At 37.9% G+C, this 26,192-nt stretch overlaps 1 protein-coding gene across 6 annotated transcripts in view; it reads right to left on the bottom strand.

Moving 5' to 3' along the window:
* Window positions 1–26,192, bottom strand: part of scml2 (Scm polycomb group protein like 2) — a 245,881-nt gene that overhangs the window by 24,098 nt on the left and 195,591 nt on the right. For all 6 annotated transcript variants that reach the window (XM_051927107.1, XM_051927106.1, XM_028799818.2 and 3 more), the window contains 3 exons: window positions 15,286–15,418; window positions 13,145–13,348; window positions 4,830–5,012 (listed from right to left, as the gene is read on the bottom strand). In XM_051927107.1, the coding sequence (XP_051783067.1) occupies window positions 4,830–5,012; window positions 13,145–13,348; window positions 15,286–15,418 (520 nt within the window). The remainder of the gene's footprint in view (window positions 1–4,829; window positions 5,013–13,144; window positions 13,349–15,285; window positions 15,419–26,192) is intronic.

A 26,192-nucleotide genomic window follows, 5' to 3' on the forward strand; every position in this document is an offset into this window, starting at 1 on the left:
ATCTTGAATTAGTCGAAATTAAAGATACAGTGGGAAGACTCATGTCTTTCTATAATTCTACAAGTTACAGTAATCCCTCCTTCATCGCGGGGGTTACGTTCCAGAGCCACCCGCGAAATAAGAAAATCCGCGAAGTAGAAACCATATGTTTATATTGTCATGCTTGGGTCACAGATTTGCGCAGAAACACAGGAGGTTGTAGAGAGAGAGACAGGAGCGTTATTCAAACACTGCAAACAAACATTTGTCTCTTTTTCAAAAGTTTAAACTGTGCTCCATGACAAGACAGAGATGACAGTTCAGTCTCACAATTAAAAGAATACAAACATATCTTCCTCTTCAAAGGAGCAAACAAATCAATAGGGCTGTTTGGCTTTTAAGTATGCGAAGCACCGCGGCACAAAGCTGTTGAAGGTGGGAGCTCACACCCCCTCCGTCAGGAGCAGAGAGAGAGAGAGAGAGAGAGAGAGAGAGACAGATAAAAAAAATCAATACGTGCCCTTCGAGCTTTTAAGTATGTGAAGCACCGTGCAGCATGTTGCTTCACGAAGCAGCTGCACAGAAGGTAGCCAACGTGAAGATAATCTTTCAGCATTTTTAGACGAGCGTCCGTATCGTCTAGGTGTGCGAACAGCCCCCCTGCTCACACCCCCTTCAGCGCAAGAGAGACAGAGAAAAGTAAGTTGGGTAGCTTCTCATCCATCTGCCAATAGCGTCCCTTGTATGAAATCAACTGGGCAAACCAACTGAGGAAGCATGTACCAGAAATTAAAAGACCCACTGTCCGCAGAAATCCGCGAACCAGCAAAAAATCCGCGACATATATTTAAATATGCTTAGATATAAAATCCGCGATAGAGTGAAGCCGCGAAAGGCGAAGGATCACTGTACACATATCTTCAGTTGCTCACATGTAGCAGTAATGTTAATTTAGTTTGCATATCAGGAGAAGGTGGGAGCGGAAGATGCCATCATCTATATGCTACACCGATCCCTCTCTCACTTGGACAGAGGCAGTGGTGCTGTAAGAATTATGTTTCTAGACTTCTCTAGCGCCTTCAACACAATCCAACCTCTGCTCCTTAGGGACAAGCTGACAGAGATGGGATTAGATTCATACCTAGTGGCATGGATCGTGGACTATCTTAAAGACAGACCTCAGTATGTGCGTCTTGGGAACTGCACGTCTGACATTGTGGTCAGCAACACAGGAGCGCCACAAGGGACTGTACTTTCTCCGGTCCTGTTCAGCCTATATACATCGGACTTCCAATATAACTCGGAGTCCTGCCATGTGCAAAAGTTCGCTGATGACACTGCTATCGTGGGCTGTATCAGGAATGGGCTGGAGGAGGAGTATAGGGACCTAATCAATGACTTTGTTAAATGGTCCGACTCAAACCACCTACACCTGAACACCAGCAAAACCAAGGAGCTGGTGGTGGATTTTAGGAGGCCCAGACCCCTCATAGACCCAGTGATCATCAAAGGTGACTGTGTGCAGATGGTGCAGACCTATAAATATCTGGGAGTGCAGCTGGATGATAAATTAGACTGGACTGCCAATACTGATGCTCTGTGCAAGAAAGGACAAAGCCGGTTATACTACCTTAGAAGGCTGGCTTCCTTCAACATCTGCAATAAGATGCTGCAGATGTTCTATCAAACAGTTGTGGCGAGCGCCCTCTTCTACGCAGTGGTGTGCTGGGGAGGCAGCATTAAGAGGAAAGACGCCTCACGCCTGGACAAACTGGTGAAGAAGGCAGGCTCTATTGTTGGCATGGAGCTGGACAGTTTAACATCTGTGGCAGAGCGAAGGGCGCTCAGCAGGCTCCTATCAATTATGGAGAATCCACTGCATCCATTAAATAATGTCATCTCCAGACAGAAGAGCAGCTTCAGCGACAGACTGCTGTCACTGTCCTGCTCCACAGACAGATTGAGGAGATCGTTCCTCCCCCAAACTATGCGACTCTTTAATTCCACCAGGGGGGGTAAACGTTAATATTTAACATTATACATAGTTATTGTCTGTTTTTTTCACCTGTATTATTATCATTCTTTAATTTAATATTATTTATTGTATCAGTATGCTGCTGCTGAAGAATGTGAATTTCCCATTGGGATTAATAAAGTATCTATCTATCTATCTATCTATCTATTAGTCTTGAAAATGTGTCCTCACAAGTTCCCCCTCAGACAAATAGGAAGCATTTTAAAATAAGGATGAATAGAACATAAAAGGGGCGGCACGGTGGCAGTGGGTAGCGCTGCTGCCTCGCAGTTAGGAGATCTGGGTTCGCTTCCCGGGTCCTCCCTGTGTGGAGTTTGCATGTTCTCCCCGTGTCTGCGTGGGTTTCCTCCAGGTACTCCAGTTTCCTCCCACAGTCCAAAGACACGCCGGTTAGGTGCACTGGCAATTCTAAATTGTCCCATGTATGTGTGTGTGTGTGTGTGTGGGCTGGCACCCTGCCCGGGGTTTGTTTCCTGTCTTGCGCCCTGTGTTGGTTGGGATTGACTCCAGCAGACCGTGACCCTGGATATAGCAGGTTGGATAATGGATGGATAGAACATAAAAGAAAAAGAACCGGCCATAGTGACTGACAAGTCTTAATATGATCTGTGCAGTACAGCTTATGGAGCTACTTTACGCCAGCTGCTCTACGCACACGCTCACTTTGGTATTGTAGGCTGCTCTGAAAATTGAGTGGCACATGGCAAACTTTTTCCACCATAGCAGTACAGTAAGCCACATGCTTAAAGAGAGGCAACGTTTACTGGACTTGCCAACACACAAACTTGTGAATGATGCTGTCAAGTGATGGATCAGTGCATTGGAAATGCCAGAAAGGTTTTTGGAATAACAGCCGGCCAGCCAGCCATCTCAGAAGCTCTGCCTACTGTATAGGCAGCAATGTTGCTCCTGATGTGACAGGCATGTAAGCGCACTCATCTGAAACACATTCTCCACAGCTTCCCTGTCATTTCTAATAAAGTGACGTGATTTGCCATGTAGGAATCTGCTGTCCTGGATGTTCAGCTGTTGCAAGGCAGGGCTACTCGTGCTGCTAACCTGAGAGGTGTGGCTATGCTTTGCTTAAGATCTACATATAGCCTAGGTACAATAACTTCTCTCTTTGGCTTTCTGGTTGGTATAGCATACAGCAATTCTAAAACCTATATCATTTGTTGAAAGCCCTTGTTTTCAACAACAGTGTAGGTTCTCATATTTTTACAGATAAAAACTGCTATAAATTTGTGATTCTTTTTGAGATGAGGAGAATTAAACAAAAGGTTGGAGATGCCTGCTGTCTTCAGTGTCAATTTTTTGGACTCTACTTATTTGGATGTCAGCTGAGATTATGTTTATGGGTGACGTCGGGATAAATGATTTCTGAAATTTGTTGTGTTACAAACAATACTTAACTTCTGAGCTGCACAGCTTACATATGGCTTTGCTTTTATCCAGTTCTTCTTTACCGACGCACCATTTGAATCAGCAGTAAGTCCACACATCCACTTTAAGTGGAGGAAGACATACCATTTTATGCTATCCTATCTACAGCTGGACCCTTAACATTCTATGTGAGATAGTAAAGTGCTTTTTCAAGAAAACCTCAACAGGTACATCAGCGACATCTACTACACCAAAAATGAAAATAAGCGAAAATCTACATTATAATTGAGCAGGAGAGAGATTCAAAATATCGATCTTGAGACTTTTATGACCTGATATCAAATCGCTTGAATGAAAAATAGATTAATTGGAAAATCAATATTTTTACAAAGGCCTAGTGCTGGTGACTCTGGAATTTCTAGTTAATACAAAAAAAAACAAAAAAAAACATTTTTCCACATTAGCACTTTGTGGAAACCTATTCAGATATCATAAGTAGCAAAGTCTAAACATTCAATGAACCAATCTTGTCCAAAAAGCAGTTATTTTTTTGTGCCAATTTTTCCACATTAACTTGCTGCTCCAAAAATGTATGAACAGTAAACAGCATGTAAAAGAAATATATTGTTTTCTATATATTTTTTACTTGCATATACACACACACACAACAGTTTTATATATACAGTAAGTATACTCATATACATGGCTTATTATAGAACAAAAAATTTTCTTTAGCCTCACCTAAAAGATAGCATGGGTTTGATTATGTGATAAGTTGTGTGCTTTAAGTTTCTCACTTTCCTGGTAACTTTCTATAGTCTATAGAATGATTTACTATTAGTTAGCCATCTTTCTTATTTACAGTATGTCTATATACATTTAGGAGTGTCTTTGCCTAGTCAGATTTTTTCAACTAGAATACAGAGATCACTTGTGGCTATCCAAAAGATCAAATGAATTAAAATAAATATACTGTATACACTATTTATTTAAAAGAGACACATGACAACATTAATTACATTTTATAATGTAATCTTTTCAGATACTTACAGTTTTCAGTATGATTTGCAAGAATACTTAATAATACTTTATATTGCCACTGCTGGGTAGTAGGAAAGTGTTTGCGGTGTTACTGGCACCAGTTTATTAGTGGTTTTGGTGTGAAATTGGCATTTGCTTGCAAATGCTACCATAAACACAATATGCTAATCTGAGTAATAAATGAACAATAAGCAATTCTTCCATAACCTTTCAAAGCCCTTTAATATTCTGGATTGATAAAAGTAATTATTTTGCTAACAAAAATAAATGAACAAAGCTATCTGCAGGCGATACAAAATAATAACAAATAATGAAGTATTCTGAAAAGTTTTAAGTACAATATTGCTACCAAATAAATTTTCACTTTAAAGGAAGCAGTCTGTGTTCATACCTGATTTACTCCTTTCAAACTCTGCATGGCTCTGACTTCCCCCTAAATAAGGGCTAAATGGCTGGCTGCTAAAAAGGTTCTCACACTGCAAACTGTGACACAGCTTCTCCAGAAAGCGCAGAACATATGACGCACTAGTCACTGACGGCAGCTGCACCAAATGCTTTCCTCCATCAAAAATGGCTGCATGTAAACATGGGAGATAACATTAATTTTAACATGCAATAAGGTTTTTACTTATATATATATCAACAAGAAAGGCAAAGTGCTGTGACTTGTTAAAATCAAATGTTAAAGACAGCAGGAAATCATTCATCACATATTTTGCAGAACTAAAAAAAAAAAAAAAAAAAAAAAAAAAGAATATTAAAAAAATAACAAATCAAAGAACTTCAAAATATGCTACCTAAAGTCCCTGCATTCTAATACAAATTAATTGCTTGATGGCATAACCATCTGAAGATGCTCATAACAAAAACAATGTCAGAAAACAATGCAACAAAAAATCAAAATTATACACCTTATACTCGAAAGAAATATTTGATTCCACTACGGACTTATTTAGTATTTAATTAATAAATCTTGCTGTTTTGCAATATTCTATCTTCCATGCAAACCTGCGTAAGCATCATTCTTGCATGCTTGTCATCACTATGGAAATACAAACACTTAGATGTTAAAAAGGCTATTTCATCATGGAGATGAAGGTAATTGTGTGCTGCATCTCTACTAGTTAAAAGCATGGATGGCAGAAGCATGCCATTTAGATGATAAACCTTGCTAAAATACAACACCTTAAAAATGATCATCTTCAAAGTTCATATTTGATCATTTTGTAGTGAACAACGAGACGAAAGGACTAAGGCACATAATGAAAAACAGTTCAGCTTAATAATGACCTTGTTAACATAGAGTACAGTGTTGCTGTTTATTAAGAGTCTAAAATGGCCAACTATGTTACTTTCCCTTTGATGCAGACCACTGCCTCTAAGCTAACAACAAATGGAACTGTCAAGATCATGGTACCAGCAGTCTCCAATCTGCTCTTCTCCATCATTTTCTCAGTGAAGTTAAAGAGTAGGAGAAACACTGGTTGTTAAATAGGCCTCACTGAGCGTTACCTAAAGATATGCTTCCCTTCCTACTGCTGCTAGCCAATCATTCATCCCTGTCCATGAAATACTCAGTGATAAGTCTGTGAACAGCTTTCTGCCAGCTATAACATTTATAGACAAAAAGTGATTTAGGTTTTTAAAATTCACTTTCAGGGACAAAACATTCTTAATTAAGATTTAACTAGGGGGTCCTTGATGTTTCTAGACCCACCCTACTTCATACCTTGCTTACTCCCCAGCAGAAGACAGTGTGGAACACTACACTGTGTGCTATGGATTAATAGAAGCCCTCCAAGAGCATGATACATCCATTAAAAGATCCTAATCTTTCTGAAGAAGATCCTGCTAAGATGCTGTCCACCTCACCTCCAGATAGCACAGCCTTCGCCTCATTCTCCATTATGGTGACTATTATCTGGAGTCTCTTGCATGATGAAAACCCACCATCAAATTTGATTAGGCTTAACTACAGGTGCAGATAACTGTTCTGGTGACAAAGTCCTACAACATCTTTCTGAACTTCTCCCAATTTCCAAGATCCATGTATCCTACAATGGATTTTTTGTTTTGACAACTTCCAGAGGTACTGTGCTATTTATCTTGGTGTGCCACTTTTCACTGGTGCTATTTGTTTGCCTTTTTTTGACTGCTGCCCCAGTTTTTTTCCTGCTGGACAGGTTTTTCATATTTAGACTGTGTGGATCTGTTTTTACTAGCCATTAGGTAATGAAGCTTACACATGCTGCTTTGCGTCCCTGAAGCTAAGCGGAATAATTCTACCTGTCTGGTGTGACTGTCTGTCTGTCTATCCTTCGTAGAATTAATTATCACCTCTTTTGATTTCTTAGGAAAATAACATCCTTTTCTGGGACAGTCTGTTGGTTTCACCATGGCAGACTTGCTTTGCTAAACTATTGCTCCCAGATGAAGGTGGCATTATTCCTGAATGATCAAATCATACATAAAAAATTGCCATTTTTCTTCCTTTCTGCAACTTGGCAGAAACTAGGAGAATACTTGCATAAATATACTGCCCTTTTCCAAGTTTGAAAGACAACCACTAGTGGTCTGGACGCAATGTTTAAAGCAAGTTGACAGTTAGCGAGGTTGCTATTCATAGTGCAACATTGATGGGGTTAAAATATTGTTTGCTGTTTATTCAATTTATTTATTGCTCCCCAACCATAAAGAAGAGAGCCAATTTTGTATTTGAATTAAATGATTTGCTTATGTTTGCCTCATTTGTGTGCTCTGCAGGGATTCTGCTGTGGGATATCAATATACAAGTGGCCATTAACTGTTCTTTTGCTAATATATTTCTGGCTTTTCCCACTTAATATTAATGTTTGCACATTGGGCATAAGCAGTTATTTTGGTATTGATAACGTTGCTGTCTCTGATTCTCTAGCTGGCATCTCTGATCTCAAACTCACTGAACATAATTATTGCATCCCATTGCCTAAACCTAACACAGAAACTAATATTCAGGTCAGGCTATCATGATTTTTATTTATATTTATTTATTTATTTATTTTTTTAAAGTAAAATATACTAGGCAGTTCTCTCCAGTTACTCATTCTCGTTTCCATGAAACCCTCTGTAAAGCTTTATTAGAAGTTGCTGTTAACCTTTACTCTAACTGATTTTTCAGTTTCTGAATTAGTTGCAAATTCCAACTCTACAACCCCCTCTAAACTTAATCCTGATCCTAACTCTCTTGCTACAACCTGTGCATCTGACATCTCTAGTTACATCTCCCATTTGTTGAATAAAAGGTTTCACTTGCCGTTAAAATTGCCCTCGTTACCCAGTCATTAACACTAGAAATACCAGAGCCTACGAAAAAACTCGTAGATCCGTCCCACCTTAAATCGCTTCTTAAATCCGTTCGCAGCTCTCCGCCAGCAACTCTTGTCTTCTAAATGTGCAGATAAAGACAAGCTGCAAGCAGCCGGCTATTCCATCCCCCCCACCGACTTAGAACGTGCACGAACTTCTCCCAGCTCATGCCTTGATTGAATATTTGGGATTGAAGTGGAGTTTTAGAATGGAAATAATAGATTGTTATTTGGAACACACGCATTTCATGTGTGTTCCGTTTCTACAGTAATCTGTGTAAACACATTTTTAAAACAAACGTTTTTCATATTCTAGTAGTAAACGACAAAATGTAGGCATAAACTATATAATGTATGAAGCCTTAAGTCCAAATATCAAAGAAACACTTTCACAAAAGGTACAAATATAACAGAATAAGTGCGCTTTTATTCAAAAATATAACTGCAGGAAAAAAAGCCGCCTTAGCATGCGACATTGACACATACTTACTATGACTGCCGCCGTGGCGCAACAGTATCAGCTACTGACTGAGAATCAAAAGGTCACGAGTTTGATCCTGCACAACTCCCTTTTGAGAAGTGAACTGCTCTTATTCTTACTATTTTAGTATAAAAACATACGTTTGATTTCAGTCCGTAACTGCTGGTGTAATTTATGATACTTGTAAAGGTTAGCTTTGCCTTTTTTTTTTTTTTTTAAATTCACTTTTCATTCTCTCAGTCGCGTTCAGGATCCTTCCCCTCCCCTCCCCATCTGACACTGCTGTTTTCACATAAAGATGCGCTATAGCTCTGCAGTGTATCATGATACATATTATCGCTGTTTCTTTTGTACTCAAGGACATGCAGAGGAAAGCATAGTAAACAGCAGTAACTTCAGCGCTATATGCAATCATCAGACACTCCCCATCTGACACTGCTGTTTTCACATAAAGACGTGCTATAATGCAATATTATTTTTTTTAAACGAACAGTGTCAGATCGGGTGTGAATTTATACTGCTGCTGTTAGAGTCAGATCAGAAACTGAATAAGCTCCTGTTCTGACTCTAAGTAAAAAGCATGAATTAATCAACTGAAATAACCGCGATCGACATTTTAAACTTAAACGGTTTACAGTGCATATCAATTTATAAAATTTATGTCTGTTTGAGGTTAAAAAGAAAAAAAAAAAATAACACTTTCTCCCCAGCTGGGAATCGAACTCGGGTCTCTGAGGCACGGAAGGGTTGCTGCGCTCTGAGTCAGCAAATCTTAGTGTTACGCCACGGAAGGTGTTGTATTGTTCTTGAACCTTTTGTGAAAGTGTTTATTTGATCTTTGGACTTCAGGCTTCACACATTCTATAGTTTATATAGTTATATGTTATTTTGTAACATTTATTACTAAAATATGAAAAAATTTCTGTTTTAAAAATGTGTTTACACAGATTACTGTAGAAACGGAACACACATGAAATGCATGTGTTCCAAATATCGATCTATTATTTCCACTCTAAAACTCCAGCAGTTCAGTCACTCCCAGATAATCAAACAAGGCATGAGCTGGAAAAACTTAGTGAACGTTCTGCGACGGTGGGGGATGGAATAGCCGGCTGCTTGCTGCTCGTCTTAACTGGCACATTTAGAAGATAAAGGCGCTAGCGGAGAGGTGAGAACGGTTTTAAGGTGGGCCGGATCTATGAGTTTTTTCGTAGACTCTGGTAATTCTAGTGTTAAGAAAACTGGTCTCAGTTCATTCATTGTTGGCAATTAAAGACCCCTGTCAACTTCTGCATATCCTAAAAGGTATTGGAAAGGAGGCCTGCTACACAACTTCAATCTTTCATTTTGAAACTGTTTTTAAGCAAAAAAAAAAAAAAAATTCAGTCTGATTTTTCCATTCTTCACATTACATAGATGGCTCTAACATCCTCCTGTGTGTTGATACTGATATACACAGTTCTCCTACAACTTGATCTTAAGGCTGCTTTCAAAATCAAGATGTTTTTCTTCAACTGGCATTGTTAACACAGTACATTCCAGGTTCACACCTTATCTCACTCATGGGCAGTGCCCATGATTTAGGACATTGTGTGGGCATCTACGTGTACCACCTTCAGCAAGTTCCCTAACTGGAGAGGCTAAGTAGTATTAAGGACACTAAAGAAATCAGAGAACATAATACCGGCCACAGTATAAATTTTGTCTTGGTGGGAGAAGACTTAAAGTTTATATTACTTAAGAATAATTATGCTCTCTCTTAGCAATTCAAGTTTTTAAATGATCAATAGTCAATTTAGTTGACCATATTATTAAACAACTGTGAGGTAATTTCCAAATATTTAAGCTAATATTTACTTAGCAAAACCAAGGTTGAAAATTAAAAAAGTATTTAAAAAATGTTAATTGTAAAAAGTTAACTAACAACTGCTGCATGCTAAGAAAATCAAAAAATGTACTCTAAAAATTTTTTCGAAAAGACATTTGAATTTTTTTTGTTATTATGTGAAAAAGAAACAATCATACTGTTTGCCATATTTGTGTTAGCCAGACAGCAAAATTAAAGGAAACCTCACTTAGCTCTACAGTTTAACAAAATAAAAATAATTATATAATTAAAAATAATATTTTAGGCATAATCATCTTTGTAAATGAAAACCTGTTTCTTGGAGAAAAACCAAGAAATGCCTGTCAACACTGCAACAATGGCCAGTGAATTTGTTGTTTTAGCAATTCGTCCAAAAACAAGAAAAAGGCATAAGATTGTAAAATTACAAAAATGAATGTTACACATCTGTGAATCAACAAAACAGCAGAGTCACAAAATTACATTTTGAATATTAAAAAAAAGATACAGTTGGAGTGACAAAACTTAACCCAGATATAATCATTACTCATTTATTAACCACAAATTAAGCTTGAAAATTAATGAAAAATTGTCAGACACTGCAAAAGAGACGCTCGAAACAACTGTACAGTAAAATAAATTCTATTTTGTATAATCTAATATTTTAAATTGTAATTTTTATACTGCAGAAAACATTATAAACTGTATATAATCTGTCCATTTTTATTATTTGCTGAACTGTATTAAAATCCCACTATTGCATTCTTGTTTTTTTTAAATATAGATTGGGTACCACACAACCGGGAGATATAACTTGATATACATGAATAGCTCAGTGAAAGAGACACGTCCTATGTCATTGATTAATGCTAAGAAAATTCAAAACATTTAACACTGATTACACATTATACATTGGTTTCGAGTAGCTTATGCAGAACAAAGACCTCAAGATTTAATGCCAAGGATATCTTAAACAACGCTCTTCTTCTTGGCAGAAGCATTCCCATGTGTCATTAGGCTTTTTCAGGCAGGATAATAGTCCATAATACTAGGCTACAAAAATCCCTGGAATAGGCTTTTCAAAACAATGACAGTAGCCTCCTCTGGTCACCAAATCTCAATCCAATTGCACATTGTTTGGATGAGGTGAAATGAGCTACTGAGAGTAGAGATCCACCCATCCAGCTGTTTTTAAACTCGCTTATTTTAGTCAAGGATTGTTGAGCCTATTCCCTGACTAATTTATGCTTGTCTGGAAGTAAATACAAAGCTTGTTTTCTAGTAAGTAGATGTACCCATAAACTGACACACTGTATATATGGTTAATGCAGCCTTTTAAAACAAGATGGTATTAAAGTTACATTTTCTTAATGGTACTTCTAAATAAAGTGCCATGATAGCACCTCATAAGACATGATAGTACTATAATGACAGTAATAGCTAGTATGATCTGTTATTATCCCAGATAAAGACTACAGTATTAGGATTACTCGCATGTGCGTATACAGAAATTAATGACAGCCTCAGGATATACAGTAAATAAGTTCAATAAAGAATTCGCACAGAGTGAGGTGAACAGGCTGCAGGTACTATAAACTTAATTTTAAAAGGCTTTAGAATGTTATAATTTTTGAAATAAGCAAATAAAATGTGGCACATCATTATTTCCTACAAAGAGCCTGCACTTGATACTACTGAACAATGCCTTTTATTAACACTCTAATGAAAAAAAGCTGGGCTTTAATAAAATAGCAATTCTAGAGAATACTGCAGAAGTAAGAAAGCAAGTGGCCAATTTAATTTATATTAGATTGGTTTACTAGTACAGTGTGACAAAGAGACCATTTAAAAAAATCATGGAGCCTAGAAAAAAAGAGCCCCGTCCTAAATACGGCCCATTAAGACAGTTGAATGAATCAAATAATACCAGTACTATTATAACATTAAATGCTTTGATCTACAAGTGGAGTAGCTGGTATGGGATCAAGGTGCATTGAAGAAGCAATTAGACAAAACAGTAAGAGTAACAAACAGTTCAAGAATTTGAGGCAATGGTTAAGAAAATTTTCAAAGCATTTGCTAAAAAGTTACAAAGATGGGCTACAATACGGTCATAATAAAAAAAATAAATGTAATATTCATTACACTGTTTAGAGAACCACTGTAAACCAGCATGACTATTAATGTAAATATGGTACTGTAAAAGGAATGAACAAAAAAGAAGTTCTCTCTCCCGCCAGATCACCAGGAGGGATAAAATTTCAACTAATGAAAATCTTAATTAACTTTATTCCTATAAATACTACTGGGGATGAGCATTATTCAGCAGTAATTATTAACTATAAAACCAGAAACAAAATGCTCTAAGCTGATATGAAACACATATGAAACTTGTAAATATTGTTGTTACATTTCTAAGAAAAACTTACTGAGTCTGAATCTAACCTAAAGCATCCTTCACTCCTGGGAAGCTTTATTTTCATATATCTTCAATTTAGCCTTTGAAATGTTCTAATTTGCACACTTCTAAAGTGGTAGGTTGGTGACAGTTTTTATAATAACTAAAACCTAAAAACAACTTATTTTAAATACAGGTTTTTGTCAATTTTATATTCTTACAAGTATGCTCCTGAATGCTATAGAAGGAAGAAAGCTACGAATTAGTGTATAGCATTTACCAAGTCATCTAACCTCCCAGTGTACAAAATGTAAATATATTAAGTGCTTTAGATAACAGGATTTGCGTGAAAATAAAAAAAATATATATATCATCATCAGAGGCCAGAGTACATCTCGTGCAGTATAATAATAATTCATTACATTTATATAGCGCTTTTCTCAGTATCAAACATGAAAGAGCAACCAATGCCTATTGCAAGCTCCATCTGCCCTCAGATTGCTCATGTTACATTACACAGAAAATTCATGCAAGCCAAACTTCTAGAATAATTATGTAGCAACAAACACTCATTATTTAAGTAATCATGCTAATTTAGATGTAGCATCTAAAACATTGCTTAGAAATTCTCCAGTACCTGTAATAACTTCACCACCATGGGGTCCTGCCTTGAGAAGGTTGAACACAATTTTGTGTTGGTAGGCACAGTCTACGCATGCTTGAACTGCTTGCTGTAGTACTACATTAACTGGGCCTGGCCCAAAATGATCAGGAAGTTGTTGAACACATTTCCTATCCAGGTGAGGTCCACAGTTTCCATGCTTATTTACATAGACACACACTGGAGACGCAAGATAAACAAAAGATTCAAGTGATTAAAAGTACATTTTTTGAGCAACTTAATTAAAAGAAATACAAATGTAACCAATACATCAGACAAACTTGGTGACCCAGTTTCCGATTTGGCAAACAGGGAACCACAGATAACTGATAACAGGATTTTCCAAGTCTATCTTATCAAAATATATTTATCTCATGAACAATTCTTTTTGTGAAATCTTATTTAAGTACTTCTATCCAAAACCCAATGATAAAATACCATCAAATTATCTCACCGTAGTTTAAAACCATTGTTAAATTCATATCTTTAATAGAAAAGTAGTAATATTGGCTTAAAACAATTTTTCTTTTATTTTAAAAGATAGGTCAGGCCCACAGACTTCTTTGATTACTTTGCATTTATTCTATGTTAGTGATAGGTTAGAGTGACCACAATACATCTATGCCTTCACAATTCTACCAGAATTAAAATGGATAGCTCTTTGTTCTTCATAAAGGCGACTTTTCCAGCAATTTGGAGCCTTCATTTACATAATCTTGGAAAGTCGGAGCAGTCAGTGGCATGCTCCAGTAAAACAAATGACTTGCCTAGCGTCTTACTACAACTAGTCTCCAACATGTTCTAATAAAATCAAACAGGCTTGATTTAGCCTTTAGTCATAGGGGCAGGCTCTGTGCATGAGAATGGTCAACCAATGAACGCTCATCTAGAGGTATAGAAAGGAAAAATAAAAAAGGGGCTGAGATTGCAATTGAACTCAATATACCCATTACTTCTTTATACAATGCCATCTCCGTCAGACAACACATTTTTGGCTGTCACAAAAATGGGAAAGCATGATTGCACTGGAAGGATGGCACTCAGTAAATGTGACATGTCCAGCAATTTCTCGTCACTTAAGATGACATGGCCTGGTACCCCATCTAACATACCCTCATGACTAGAAGTCATATAATGTGACACTGGCTTAATATGCATCATAAAAAAAAAATTTCCTTTGAAATCCTGTCTAACAAAAGAAGTTAAAAAGGGATGATATTTAAGTTTTAGATCAAACTCACAAAAGACTGAATACTCTTGATCTCAAATTGTAGTCTCATAACATGTGGAACGAATACTTATAAAATATTTTTTATATTACTACTAAAAAATGTTACCAATTTTTTTCTTTCACTTTGAAAAATGCAATAATGTCCAGATAACTGACACAACATCCCCCATAAATACAGCATATTTAACTTTACTTGGGAACACAGCAGAAACAAGAACACATGAGGAGTTGACAGTGCAGAGGTGATATTCTGACAGCACTTCAACTTTTAAAAAAAAAAAGTTAAAACAATATGATTAACATTTCATAACTCTAACAACCACCACTAGTACATGCTTGATTTTAAGAGTCATTGATCATTGTATATAACTGCCAATTATCATAATGGCAAAACAAAAATAAAAATGTTGCATAGAAAGATTCATATTAAAATATATATACATTACAGAGTTACACAGTTTGATGCTCTTAAATTCCAAATGTTTAATAATATAATTAGGGTAAAGTACCACACTTATGTGCAAAGAAAATGAATGTTAATATTAAAGACAATAAAATGAGAAGATGAATAAACTTTACAGTAAACATTTCTTGTAGTACTCAGTAGTAGTACACAGAAAATTTGACCTGGAACATATCCATAATTTTGGTGAAAGCATATATTTGCAATCCATGTCAAGTTCAACATGATCTTTATCTATCTGTAACTGTCCGATGCATACAAAAAATTAGACCACTTTAGTCTGTTTGTTAGAAATAGCTGCAAAAATGTCCATACTGTCCATTGCATAGTTACATGCAAAATTTAACCATGACTAAGAATACTGACCTCTTTAATTGCTTCACCAGTACAATATGAACCACCATTTCTATTTTAAGTATTTACCTGTTGACATGACTGTATTCAAGCTGGGATGATTAGAGTTTTCCTTTGGTAACTGAGTACTGTTTAACTTTGCCTCCAAAGATGCAGTTGGAACAGCAGCAGAGACTGGATTGTGAACTATCCTAGGTTTCCTCTGGAAAAATAACAGGTAATTAAAAAAACAAACAAAAAAAAAAACAATGTTGACTTTTACTTCATATTTCTAGCCATATCTTCAATACAATTTCTAAATGTTTATTTGGAATAATATGGACAATAAATCAACAAAACTTAAGGGTGATATTAATGAACACCATTTAAAATATAACAGTCTAACTAGAAAAATCTCTGACACCAACACTCTTTAAATTGTGAATTTTTTCTCCTTCTAACTGACAGAACTAACAGTATATTGTACCAAATTTTAACTAATATAAATAACTAAAAAAGATCACTTGCACAAATTAGCAAAGGATAATTCACAAAGCAAGAAATGCAATATATAATACAAAAATAAATGGCCATAAAGAAAGACATGACTCCCCTGGGAATTTCTGGGCTGGGAATTAAAGATTAAATGAAAATTGGTTCATATTTCACTTTAATGACCAAAAAACAAAAATTTCAGTTGTGACAACTTAAGTACACCAAATGAATTTTTTTTAAAATATATGTTTCCTTATCAAGATTTAATCTTCATTTAAACAGTGATATAACATGCATTACACCACATTTACATTTTGTAATTGACTGTATAATTTAAATAAACATAAATGCGAAATTCACATGTGGAAAAAGGAAGAACACCACTACATTTTTCACTATCTCAAATACCTAAAATCAGAAGCAGGTGCACCAGGATCAGGTGCAAATGGTTAAAACATCATTAGAAAGGATCTTGGAGGAACCGGTCTTATATAAACCTCAGACATTTAGTTTGGTTTGCTCTGTTTTGTTGAAGTGTGTGCTATCACCATGTCTAGATCGAAAGTGCTCTCTGGGGTCTTCAGAAAGGAAGTTATAGTTACCGGACAGGTTCTTTGACCAGCCTGTTACCAACTATCAAGCATAGTGATGGAAATGTTAATGTTTGGGGCTGCTTTCCTGCTTCAAGGCCTTGGCAGCTCACTACCATTGAATCCGCTCTGAATTTTACATTGTCTCAGAGGGGCCTTAAGGATAATATGAGACCATCTGTCAAAAGATTGAAGCTCAACCGAAAGTTGACCTTGCAACATGAAAATGACCCTAAACATACCAGTAAATTCAACAAGGAATGGATGAAAACAAACAAAGAGAGGGTTCTGGAGTGGCCAAGACAAAGTATGGATCTGAATCTTGCAGAGATGCTGTGATGAGATTTGAAAAGAGCTATGCATGCAAGGCACCCCTTAAACATCGCACAGCTGAAAGGATTCTGCAGGGATGAGTGAGAAAAATTTATCCTAGTTAATGTCAGAATGGTAGACAGTTATAGGAGAATCCTACTTGAGGTTGTTTCTGCTAAACGGGGCAATTGCAGCTATTACAACCAAGGGTGTATTTACTTTTTCTAAAAGCAGAAATTTCATATTTGTTCATTGAATAAATTATTCCATGTCAAATTTTGTTTTTTTCCACCAATTACAGCACCGTTATCTATAAATCCACTCTTGGTATGTCTACAAAAGTTTAAAAAGAAACATTTCACAGTGTGTACTTACTTTTACATCATTTACATGACTGTATGCTTTCAATCAACTTTCTATGTTGGTATAATTCCGAAGAGAAAATTACTTTTTCTGACAAAAAACAAATGTCCTTTTGACTTGCCACAAATATTTCTGACAAAAATGTAAAAACAATTTGCCAGTAACTTTATACTAAGTTACGTCTTATAGTACCTATATTTCATGCTTCATTCCACAGTTCCTCCTGCTGTAGTCACTGCCTTAGCAGCTCAGAAGACTCTGTCTACCTGTAATGTTTCGGTTTTCATCTTGAAAAATATCTACTGTGCACACACCTGAAAAGTGCCTTATATAGGAGATACTAAATTAGAAAATGTGGTGCCATGTTTCATAAATGTGTAATTACTGTAAGCAATATGACTAACAACTTTGGGAGATCTTCCAGTGCCTACCTACCCATGGATTCCTGTTTAACAGGAATTAATCTCTATTAATGCTAAGATGACATCCATCATAAGACCCCCAATACTGTACAAACAAAGATTCAAACTGATTATCCAATAAAGGTGACAGCCTTCAAAATACCACGGTCTTCAAGGATTTAATAAGAACAAGTGGATCAACAAGTAATTATTATTTCAGTCTTCCAAACTATACCAACACACTCTTGAAAATGTGTGGACTAGGTAAATTAAAATTAATAAACTGACTGAGTAACTCTAGCTCCACAAAAAGTTTAATTTATTACTGAAATCCCACAATACACTGCTATTTGGGCTCCACGATACAACATTCCAATAATATGAAATTTTAATAATAGAAATATACTATATGGATGGTGTTATTTATCACTAGACATTCATTAATCACTGCTAAGTAATTTCAAATTAGTGTGCAAATACAGATATTTATTTTTAACATTTTGTAGCTTTTTTTTTTTTAAATAAACTTTGACAAAGTATTTGCACTGCAGTAACATAAGGCATACTGCTTGTTAATTAGTACATGCCAGTAAGAATTCCACTGTACATGTTACACTAATTAATCTAAACCTATGATATAAAGTTATTGTAGTGAAAAGAACATTAACATTTAATCTTTTTGTTTTCTAAATTAACATCAAACATTGCTTCAACAAGAGCTACCTTTTATTTCCTGCTTGAATGCTTTACTCACCCATCAGCCGTGGGTCCTGACTGGATCTATGAAGAATTTATAATGTTAAATTTCCTTTTAAGAAAACTGAGAATGATAACATTCTTCATGAAGTTGAAACCTCTTTCCGCTGTGACACTATAGCCTGCAGCTGAAAATACTCACTCACAGGATAAAGTACATAGCAGGGACAGATGTAGGACTAGACAATAAAAGCAAACATTGGAAGATCCACTTGTGTATAATTCCTCCTTGCAGTAATCTATGCCTATTTCTGAATCAGTATAACTGAAGACTGAGCTTGCTGCTCTAAGTAGTGTTTCAATAGTTCATGAGAATTGCCTCAATATGATCGGTAAATTTGTGCCATGCTAGTCTAGAGACAGTTTGATTTGAGAACAAGTCTGTGAATGTAGTGGTGCATTTATGAAACAATGCTGTGATTCACTATAATAGTCTGAATGTGTGATTCACTAAATTAAGTGTGTGTGAAGCACATAACCTGTGGTCGAAGCCTACTTTTATATACTGTGATGTCTATGTTGTGTACAGACAACTTTCACCCTCACATCATTATATGGACAGTGAAAAACAGTTCTGTCAAAAGCCCAGTAAATCTGTCAATCAGGTTTTTAAATTCTCCACTTTCGATGCCTTTGTGTTTCCTTTCACTCACATAGTAATCTCATGCAATATACAATAAGAGGGCACATTTCATAATGGCAGTATTCTGTATAACGAAATTCAATGCAAAATTTTGTCTCATGTGTAATATATACTGTACATACTGTATATACATACATACTATATAAGTGTTATATAATAAAAGGCAAGAGGTAGTCTAGAACAGGGGTGGGCAGATTCAGTCCTGGAGGGCCGCAGTGGTTGCAGGTTTTTGTTCCAACCCAGTTGCTTAATTAGAAACCAATCCTTGTCAATTATTTAATTTCATGGCTTGCTAGTGCTGTAACGCTGCCATGTCAGGTCATTCTCATATCCTAGATTTATTTTCCTTTCTAAGGATATCATCCAAATGATTTGAAGTCTAAAACAGACGAGTAATTCTCAGTGCTTCACTTTTTTCTCTTCACTTTCCTTCCAAGTATTTAATTAAACCAAATAGTGCATGATAAATACACACAGGTGTAAATGAAAACAAGCTAAATGGAGAAATGCTGGTCTCTTTTGTCATTTGCATGGTATTGCTAATTAGGAGCAATTTAAAAACCAAGAATACAGCTGTTTAAGACTAAAATAAGCAATAAGGGTTCAAAATCTTAACGAGAGAGACAATTAAAGTGAAGCTGAAGTGTTACTTGAGCAATAAGGGCTTCTTATTAAGCAATTGGGTTGGAGCAAAAACCTGCAGCCACTGCGGCCCTCCAGGACTGAATCTGCCCACCCCTGGTCTAGAATAAGCACTATCACTTTTGGAGATGTGACCTCTGAATTTTGACTAAAAAAATGTAATATTGTCACTCAGAACCATAAAGAGGTCTGATCCCCCTCTTTTAAGTAATTTCTTTTTATATACAGTATATTATATGTACAGTATATAAATTGACAACACCCAGGATCTGTGCCTGGGAGTAATGTTGGCCAGCGTCCACAAGAGGGTTATAATTTGCAATGAACAAAGGCAACAAGGTGCACAAAGAAAGTGGTGGTTGGTTTGGGAACATGTTGCTGAGGATTAAAATAAAAAAAATTCTGTGCATAGCATGGGCTAACGATTTGTATTTTTATACATAATAACACTCACTTTCTCTCTCTCATATATATACATGCATAACACAAACACACACAAACACAAACTGCATACAAAGGGGTCTTGAGTCCAATGTTATTTATTTATATTGAATAACATATCAAGATGCCCAAAGTGGCTACATCTGCATTCAAAACTTTTGCCCTTCTCTTGAATTGTGATTACTGTTACAGTATACTATAAATTTGCAGCAAGATGGAGATGTTATTTTTAACAACTTTTCTTTTCAATATCAATAGTGCCATAAAGATTAACATTCAAGTTGTCATCAAAAATTTTATATGTTATCACATACTGTACATTTCACCCAGTATTTCTTGGCAAATTCAGTATTGAATTAAATACGTTGAAATTGAATACGTATTTTAAGAAGAGGGGGAACATAGGGTGATGTATAAGAGTGGAGGAAGATACACATAGGTAGATTATATCCTATGCAAGAGAGTCAATCTGAAGATTAAAGACTGCAAATAAGTGACAGGGGAAAGTGTAGTTAGACAGAACAGGATGGTGGTCTGAAGGGTGACACTGGAGATCAAGAAGAGGAGGAGAGTGAGGGCACAGCCAAGGATCAAATGGTGGAAGTTGAAAAAGACTGCAAGGTTGAGTTTAGGGAGGAGGTAAGACAGGCAATGGGAGGCAGTGAAGAGTTACCAGACAGTTGGGCAACTATAGCAGCAGAAGTAGTAAGGATGACAGCTAGAAGGGTGCTTGACGTGACATTTGGACAGAGGAAGGAGTAAAAGGAAAAGGAAACCTGGTGGTGAAATGTGTAAGTACAGGAGAGTATACATAGAAAGAGAATGGTGAAGAAGTGGGATAGTCAGAGAGATGCAGAAAGTAGGCAAAAGTACAAGGAGATAAGGCGCAAGGTGAAGAGAGAGGTGGCGAAGGCTAAAGAAAAGGCGTATGATGAGTTGTATGAGAGGTTGGGCACTAAGGAGGGAGAAAAGGACCTGTACCGATTGGCTAGACAGACGGACTGAGCTGGGAAAGATGTGCAGCAGGTTAGGGTCATAAAGGATAAAGATGGAAACATACTCGGAAGCAAGGAGGGTGTGTTGAGAAGATGGAAAGAGTACTTTGAGAGGCTGATGAATGAAGAGAAAGAGAGAGAGAAGGTTGGATGATGTGGCAATAGTGAATCAGGAAGTGCAACGGATTAGCAAGGAGGAAATAATGACAGCTATGCAGAGGATGAAGAAGAATGGAAAGGCTGTTGGTCCAGACAACATTCATGTGGAAGCATGGAGGTGTTTAGGAGAGATGGTAGTGAAGTGATTGTATAATGGAAACTTGGAAATTGAGAGGATACCTGAGGAGTGAGAAGAGTAGTACTGGTGCCAATTTTTAAGAATAAGAGGGATGTGCAAAGCTGTAGTAACTACAGGGGGATAAAACTGATGAGCCACAGCATGAAGTTATGGGAAAGAGTAGTGGCAGCTAGGTTAAAAAGTGAGGTGATGATTAGTGAGCAGCAGTATGGTTTCATGCCAAGAAAGAGCACCACAGATGCAATGTTTGCTCTGAGGGTGTTGATGGAGAAGTATAGAGAAGGCCAGAAGGAAATGCACTGTGTCTTTGTGGACCTGGAGAAAGCATATGACAGTGTGCCTCAAGAGGAGTTGTGGTATTGTATAAGGAAGTTGGGAGTGGCAGAGAAGTATGAAAGATTTGTACATGATATGTACGAGGGAGGGTGGCACGGTGGTGCAGTGGTAGTGCTGCTGCCTCGCAGTTAGGAGACCCGGGTTCGCTTCCCGGGTCCACCCTGTATGGAGTTTGCATGTTCTCCCCGTGTGCAGGTTAGGTGGATTGGCAATTCTAAATTGGCCCTAGTGTGTGCTTGGTGTGTGGGTGTGTTTGTGTGTGTTCTGCGGTGGGTTGGCACCCTGCCCAGGATTGGTTCCTGCCTTGTGCCCAGTGTTGGCTGGGATTGGCTCCAGCAGACCCCCCCGTGACCCTGTGTTCGGATTCAGCGGGTTGGAAAATGGATGGATGGATGTATGAGGGAAGTGTGATAGTGGTGACGTCTGTGGTAGGAGTGACGGATGCATTCAACGTGGAAGTGGGATTACATCAGGGATTGGCTCTGAGCCCTTTCTTATTTGCAATGGTGATAGACAGGTTGACAGATGAGATTAGACAGGAGTCTCCTTGGACTATGATGTTTGCTGATGACATTGTGATCTGTAGTGAGAGTAGGGAGCTGGTTGAGGAGGCGCTCGAGAAGTGGAGGTATGCTCTAGAGAGGAAGGGAATGAAAGTCAGTAGAACAAAACAGAATACATGTGTGTGAATGAGAGGAAGTTCAGTTGGATGGTGAGGATGCAGGGAAGAGAGTTGGCGAAGATGGATGAGCTTAAATACTTCAACAGTACAGAGTAACAGGGATTGTGGAAGAGAGGTGAAAAAGAGTGCAGGCAGGTTGGAGAAGAGTGTTAGGAGCGATTTGTGATAGACTGTTATCAGCAACAGTGAATGGGAAAAGGACTACAGGACAGTAGTGAGACCAGCTTTGTTATATGGGTAGGAGACGGTGGCACTGACCAGAAAGCAAGAGACAGAGCTATAAGTGGTAGAGTTAAAGATGCTAAGATTTGCATTGGGTGTGAAGAGGATGGACAGGATTAGAAATGAGTATATTAGGAGTTCGGTTCAGGCTAGACGGTTTGGAGACAAAGTCAGAGAGGCAAGATTGCGTTGGTTTGGACATGTACAGAGGAGAGATGCTGGGTATATTGGTAAAAGGATATGAAGAATAGAGATGCCAGGCAGGAGGAAAAGAGGAAGGCCTAACATCCAGGTTTATGGATGTGGTGAGAGAAGACAAGCAGGTGATTGGTGTGACACAGCAAGACGTAGAGGACAGGAAGATATGGAAGAAGATGATCCGGTGTGGCGACCCCTAACGGGAGCAGCCGAAAGAAGAAAAAGATTTCTTTGCAAATTCAATATGATCTGTAAATAGGATTTATATCTATGTTCACTCTGTGTCAAATTCCAAAAATCCAGGAAGCAGTTATATACCATTAAAGGCCCTGTTTGGCAAATATCCTGCCTGTTTATTGCCACTCTTTTCCTTTTCTAGATGAAAGTCATTACATTTTCATCTTTCATGATTAGTAGTGATAAGCGAAATCCGCGGTGTTTGCTTTGCCTCGAGTTTGGAGAAATCACAGAAGTGTTTCAGAATATCGTTGGACTTGGTAAAATTCATTGAAGTCAATGGGAAAGGACTAACTGAACTAGATTTGACTGGATGGATTATAATGGTGAAATCATCTTTTAAGTGTCCCCGAGTGCTAGAGAAACATCTGCCAACTATACTGGACCAATTACTGTGGCCAAAAAGGTGATCTGAGCTGTGCAGCAGCAGTGCTAACCTCTGCACCACCATGCCATCAAAGAAGAAAGAACACAATCTGAGATATGCAAAAGTATATTTCATCAAAACAAAGTGAAAATGACAAAATGGTAGTCACCAGTCAGAAAAAATACGTAGGTCGTTTTATGTTGATTTATGTAAGAAACTATTGCTTTGTGTGCTTTTCAGAAAACGGAGTTGTTTGGGAAAATATTCAGCCCTAAGAGAAAAAGGGAAAAAGCAGCCCTAAAACAGTGTGGCACGCGGATGGGGACCAAGCCCAGCCGGGATACCCAGGAAGAGTGGAGGAGAGCTTGCACCTCCTCCAGACCACGAGGGGGCGACCACCCTGGTTGTTTTGGGGGCCACAGGTACAGAGCTTGGAAGCTCAGCCCCTGTAGGGACCCGTGGTCATCGCCAGGGGGCGTCCCCATGCCTGAAGGTTCCTGGACCCCAGTACTTCCACCACTCCCGGAAGTGCTGGGGGGAAGACAACTGGGGACACCCGGCACTTCCACCACACTGGGGCGTGTTCGTGGGAAACTGCCGGAACACACCTGGAGCACATCCAGGTGCTAATAAAAGGGGCTGCCTCCCTTCACAATAAGGCTGGAGTCGGGAGAGCAGTTGGACAAGGTCTCAGGAGGAGACACGGAGGCGGCCTGAAGAGTGAAGCATAGCGGTTGGCCTGGACTTTGGTGTGGCATTTAAGACTGTACATAATAGACTGTAAATAAACGTGTGTTGGGTGACAAAATGATGTCTGCCTGTCTGTGTCCGGGCTGTTCCCCACAACAGTTAAAGGTAAAAAATTCATTATTGAAGCCGCTGGCTGGATCTATTTTTTGAAGTCACACTGAAGGCTCTCCAAACTGTCTATGCAGATGCTTTGCAATTTTTTATCCTATCAAAAAGAAAAAAATGTCTTGTAAATAGTAATAAATCTTTTGTTATTTTTATTATTTCATAGAGTCTTCAGTGTTTGGAGGTGGGGGTAGCATCAGGGTCTTTCAAGGTTTGTTTTCATTCTCCACGTGTCTAATTACATATGCATAGGGCATACACATCCTACTCTTATATTGATGTGAACTTGAAGACTGACTACCACATTTAGCAACAAGCAAAGATAACACATTTTTTATCCTGTATATGTCTCATAAAAATAAAATTTAAGAAACTGCATTATATACTTATCTGTTAAGATCCTTGTATTGAGTTCACCTACTATATACAACATTAATGTGCCTTTATGGCTTTACATTTTATAGCACTTGTTTTTATGGGCAACGTAAAATATTGGTATGAATACTGATGCTATAGTAGTTCACCAGCTGCATTAGCACCTTTGGGTTGAAGTCTGCATGTACACTTTATATCTGAATGAGTTTTCTCTGCTAAACCAGAGTTTCTCCCAATGTTCAAATCTGCAGTGTGTCAGCCAGCAGACTAGTGATACTGTGAGCATGATTGTGTGCTTTTCATAGTTGCAACCACTGTGCGACCACACTTCCATGAGATCAAAGAAGAAAGAATGTAGTGAGGCATGCGCAAGCTTCATAACAAGTCCATAATGCAAATGATCAGCATTATATACCTGTGGGCGGTCCCATCTAATGTTGGTTGATACAGCTCCAGGGGATGTCACTCTGGCCTCGCAAACATTATGGGGCACTGGAAAAATAGGTTCCTCTAAACCAGTGGTTCTTAACCTGGGTTCGATCGAACCTTAGGGGTTCGGTGAGTCAGTCTCAGGGGTTCGGCGCCGGGAGGTCAAGACATACAACCTTACTCATATGATTCGTATGACACGCCCCGCTTGGTCATCTTTAGCTGTAGGTAATTACGCTAAACTGTTCGGCCAATCGGTGCTGCAGGGAATTTGGTGCACTTAGTAGTCGACTTGTGACTGTCGTGATAGTATGTCGTGAGATTTCTTTCTTAATATTTTAATCCATACTATGTCGAACAAAAAAAGAAAGTGGTTGGACGAATATGTACAACATGGATTCACATATATAACAGAACGTGATGGGAGTCAGCGTCCTATCTGCATGATTTGTAATGCCAAGTTAAGCAATTCTAGTCTAGTACCGGCAAAACTAAAAGAACACTTCCTGATGGGGAATACAAGAACACAATGCTTGCTGAATTCAAGATAAAGAGAGCCAGATTTGATGAAAAGGCCACTCTGCCTGCTTTCGGTTTTGTACCCATCAACAAACCGATCCTAACAGCATCGTACAAAGTTGCTTACCTGATAGCAAAGCAGGGCAAACCACACACCATTGGTGAAACACTCATAAAACCAGCTGTGTTGAAGATGGCGAATCTGATGCTGGGAAAAGCAGCCGAAGTTAAATTATCACAAATTCCTCTTTCAAATGACACCATCAACGACAGAATAGAGGATATGAGCAAAGACATCTTAGCTCAAGTACAGTAGTTGCAGATCTAATTTCAAGCCCCGACAAAATGCATCCTCCAACTCGACGAGACCACAGACGTTTCTAATCTAAGTCAACTTGCTGTATTTGTGCGCTATGTGAAAGATGACATGATAAAGGAAGATTTTTTATTTTGTAAGCCTCTTACAACAACAACTAAGGCAGCCGATGTGAAGAAACTTGTGGATGACTTCTTCAGAGGCAACAATCTTTTGTGGGATATGGTTTCTGCAGTTTGTACGGACGGAGCTCCAGTCATGTTGGGAAGAAAGTCTGGTTTTGGTGTGCTAGTGAAAGCTGACACACCACACATCATTGTTACGCATTGTGTTCTGCACAGGCATGTGCTGGCAACAAAAACCTTGCCTCCAGAAATGACGTAAGTATTAAAAATTGTAGTTGAATGTGTGAACTATGTGCGAAATTGAGCGATAAGGCACCGCATTTCCAGTGAGCTGTGTAAAGAAATGGGTTCTGAATTCGAGGTACTTCTGTACCATTCTAACGTTCGGTGGTTATCCAGG

The sequence above is a fragment of the Erpetoichthys calabaricus genome, chromosome 4 (genome assembly GCF_900747795.2).
Source record: "Erpetoichthys calabaricus chromosome 4, fErpCal1.3, whole genome shotgun sequence".
Taxonomy (NCBI): Eukaryota; Metazoa; Chordata; class Cladistia; order Polypteriformes; family Polypteridae; genus Erpetoichthys; species Erpetoichthys calabaricus.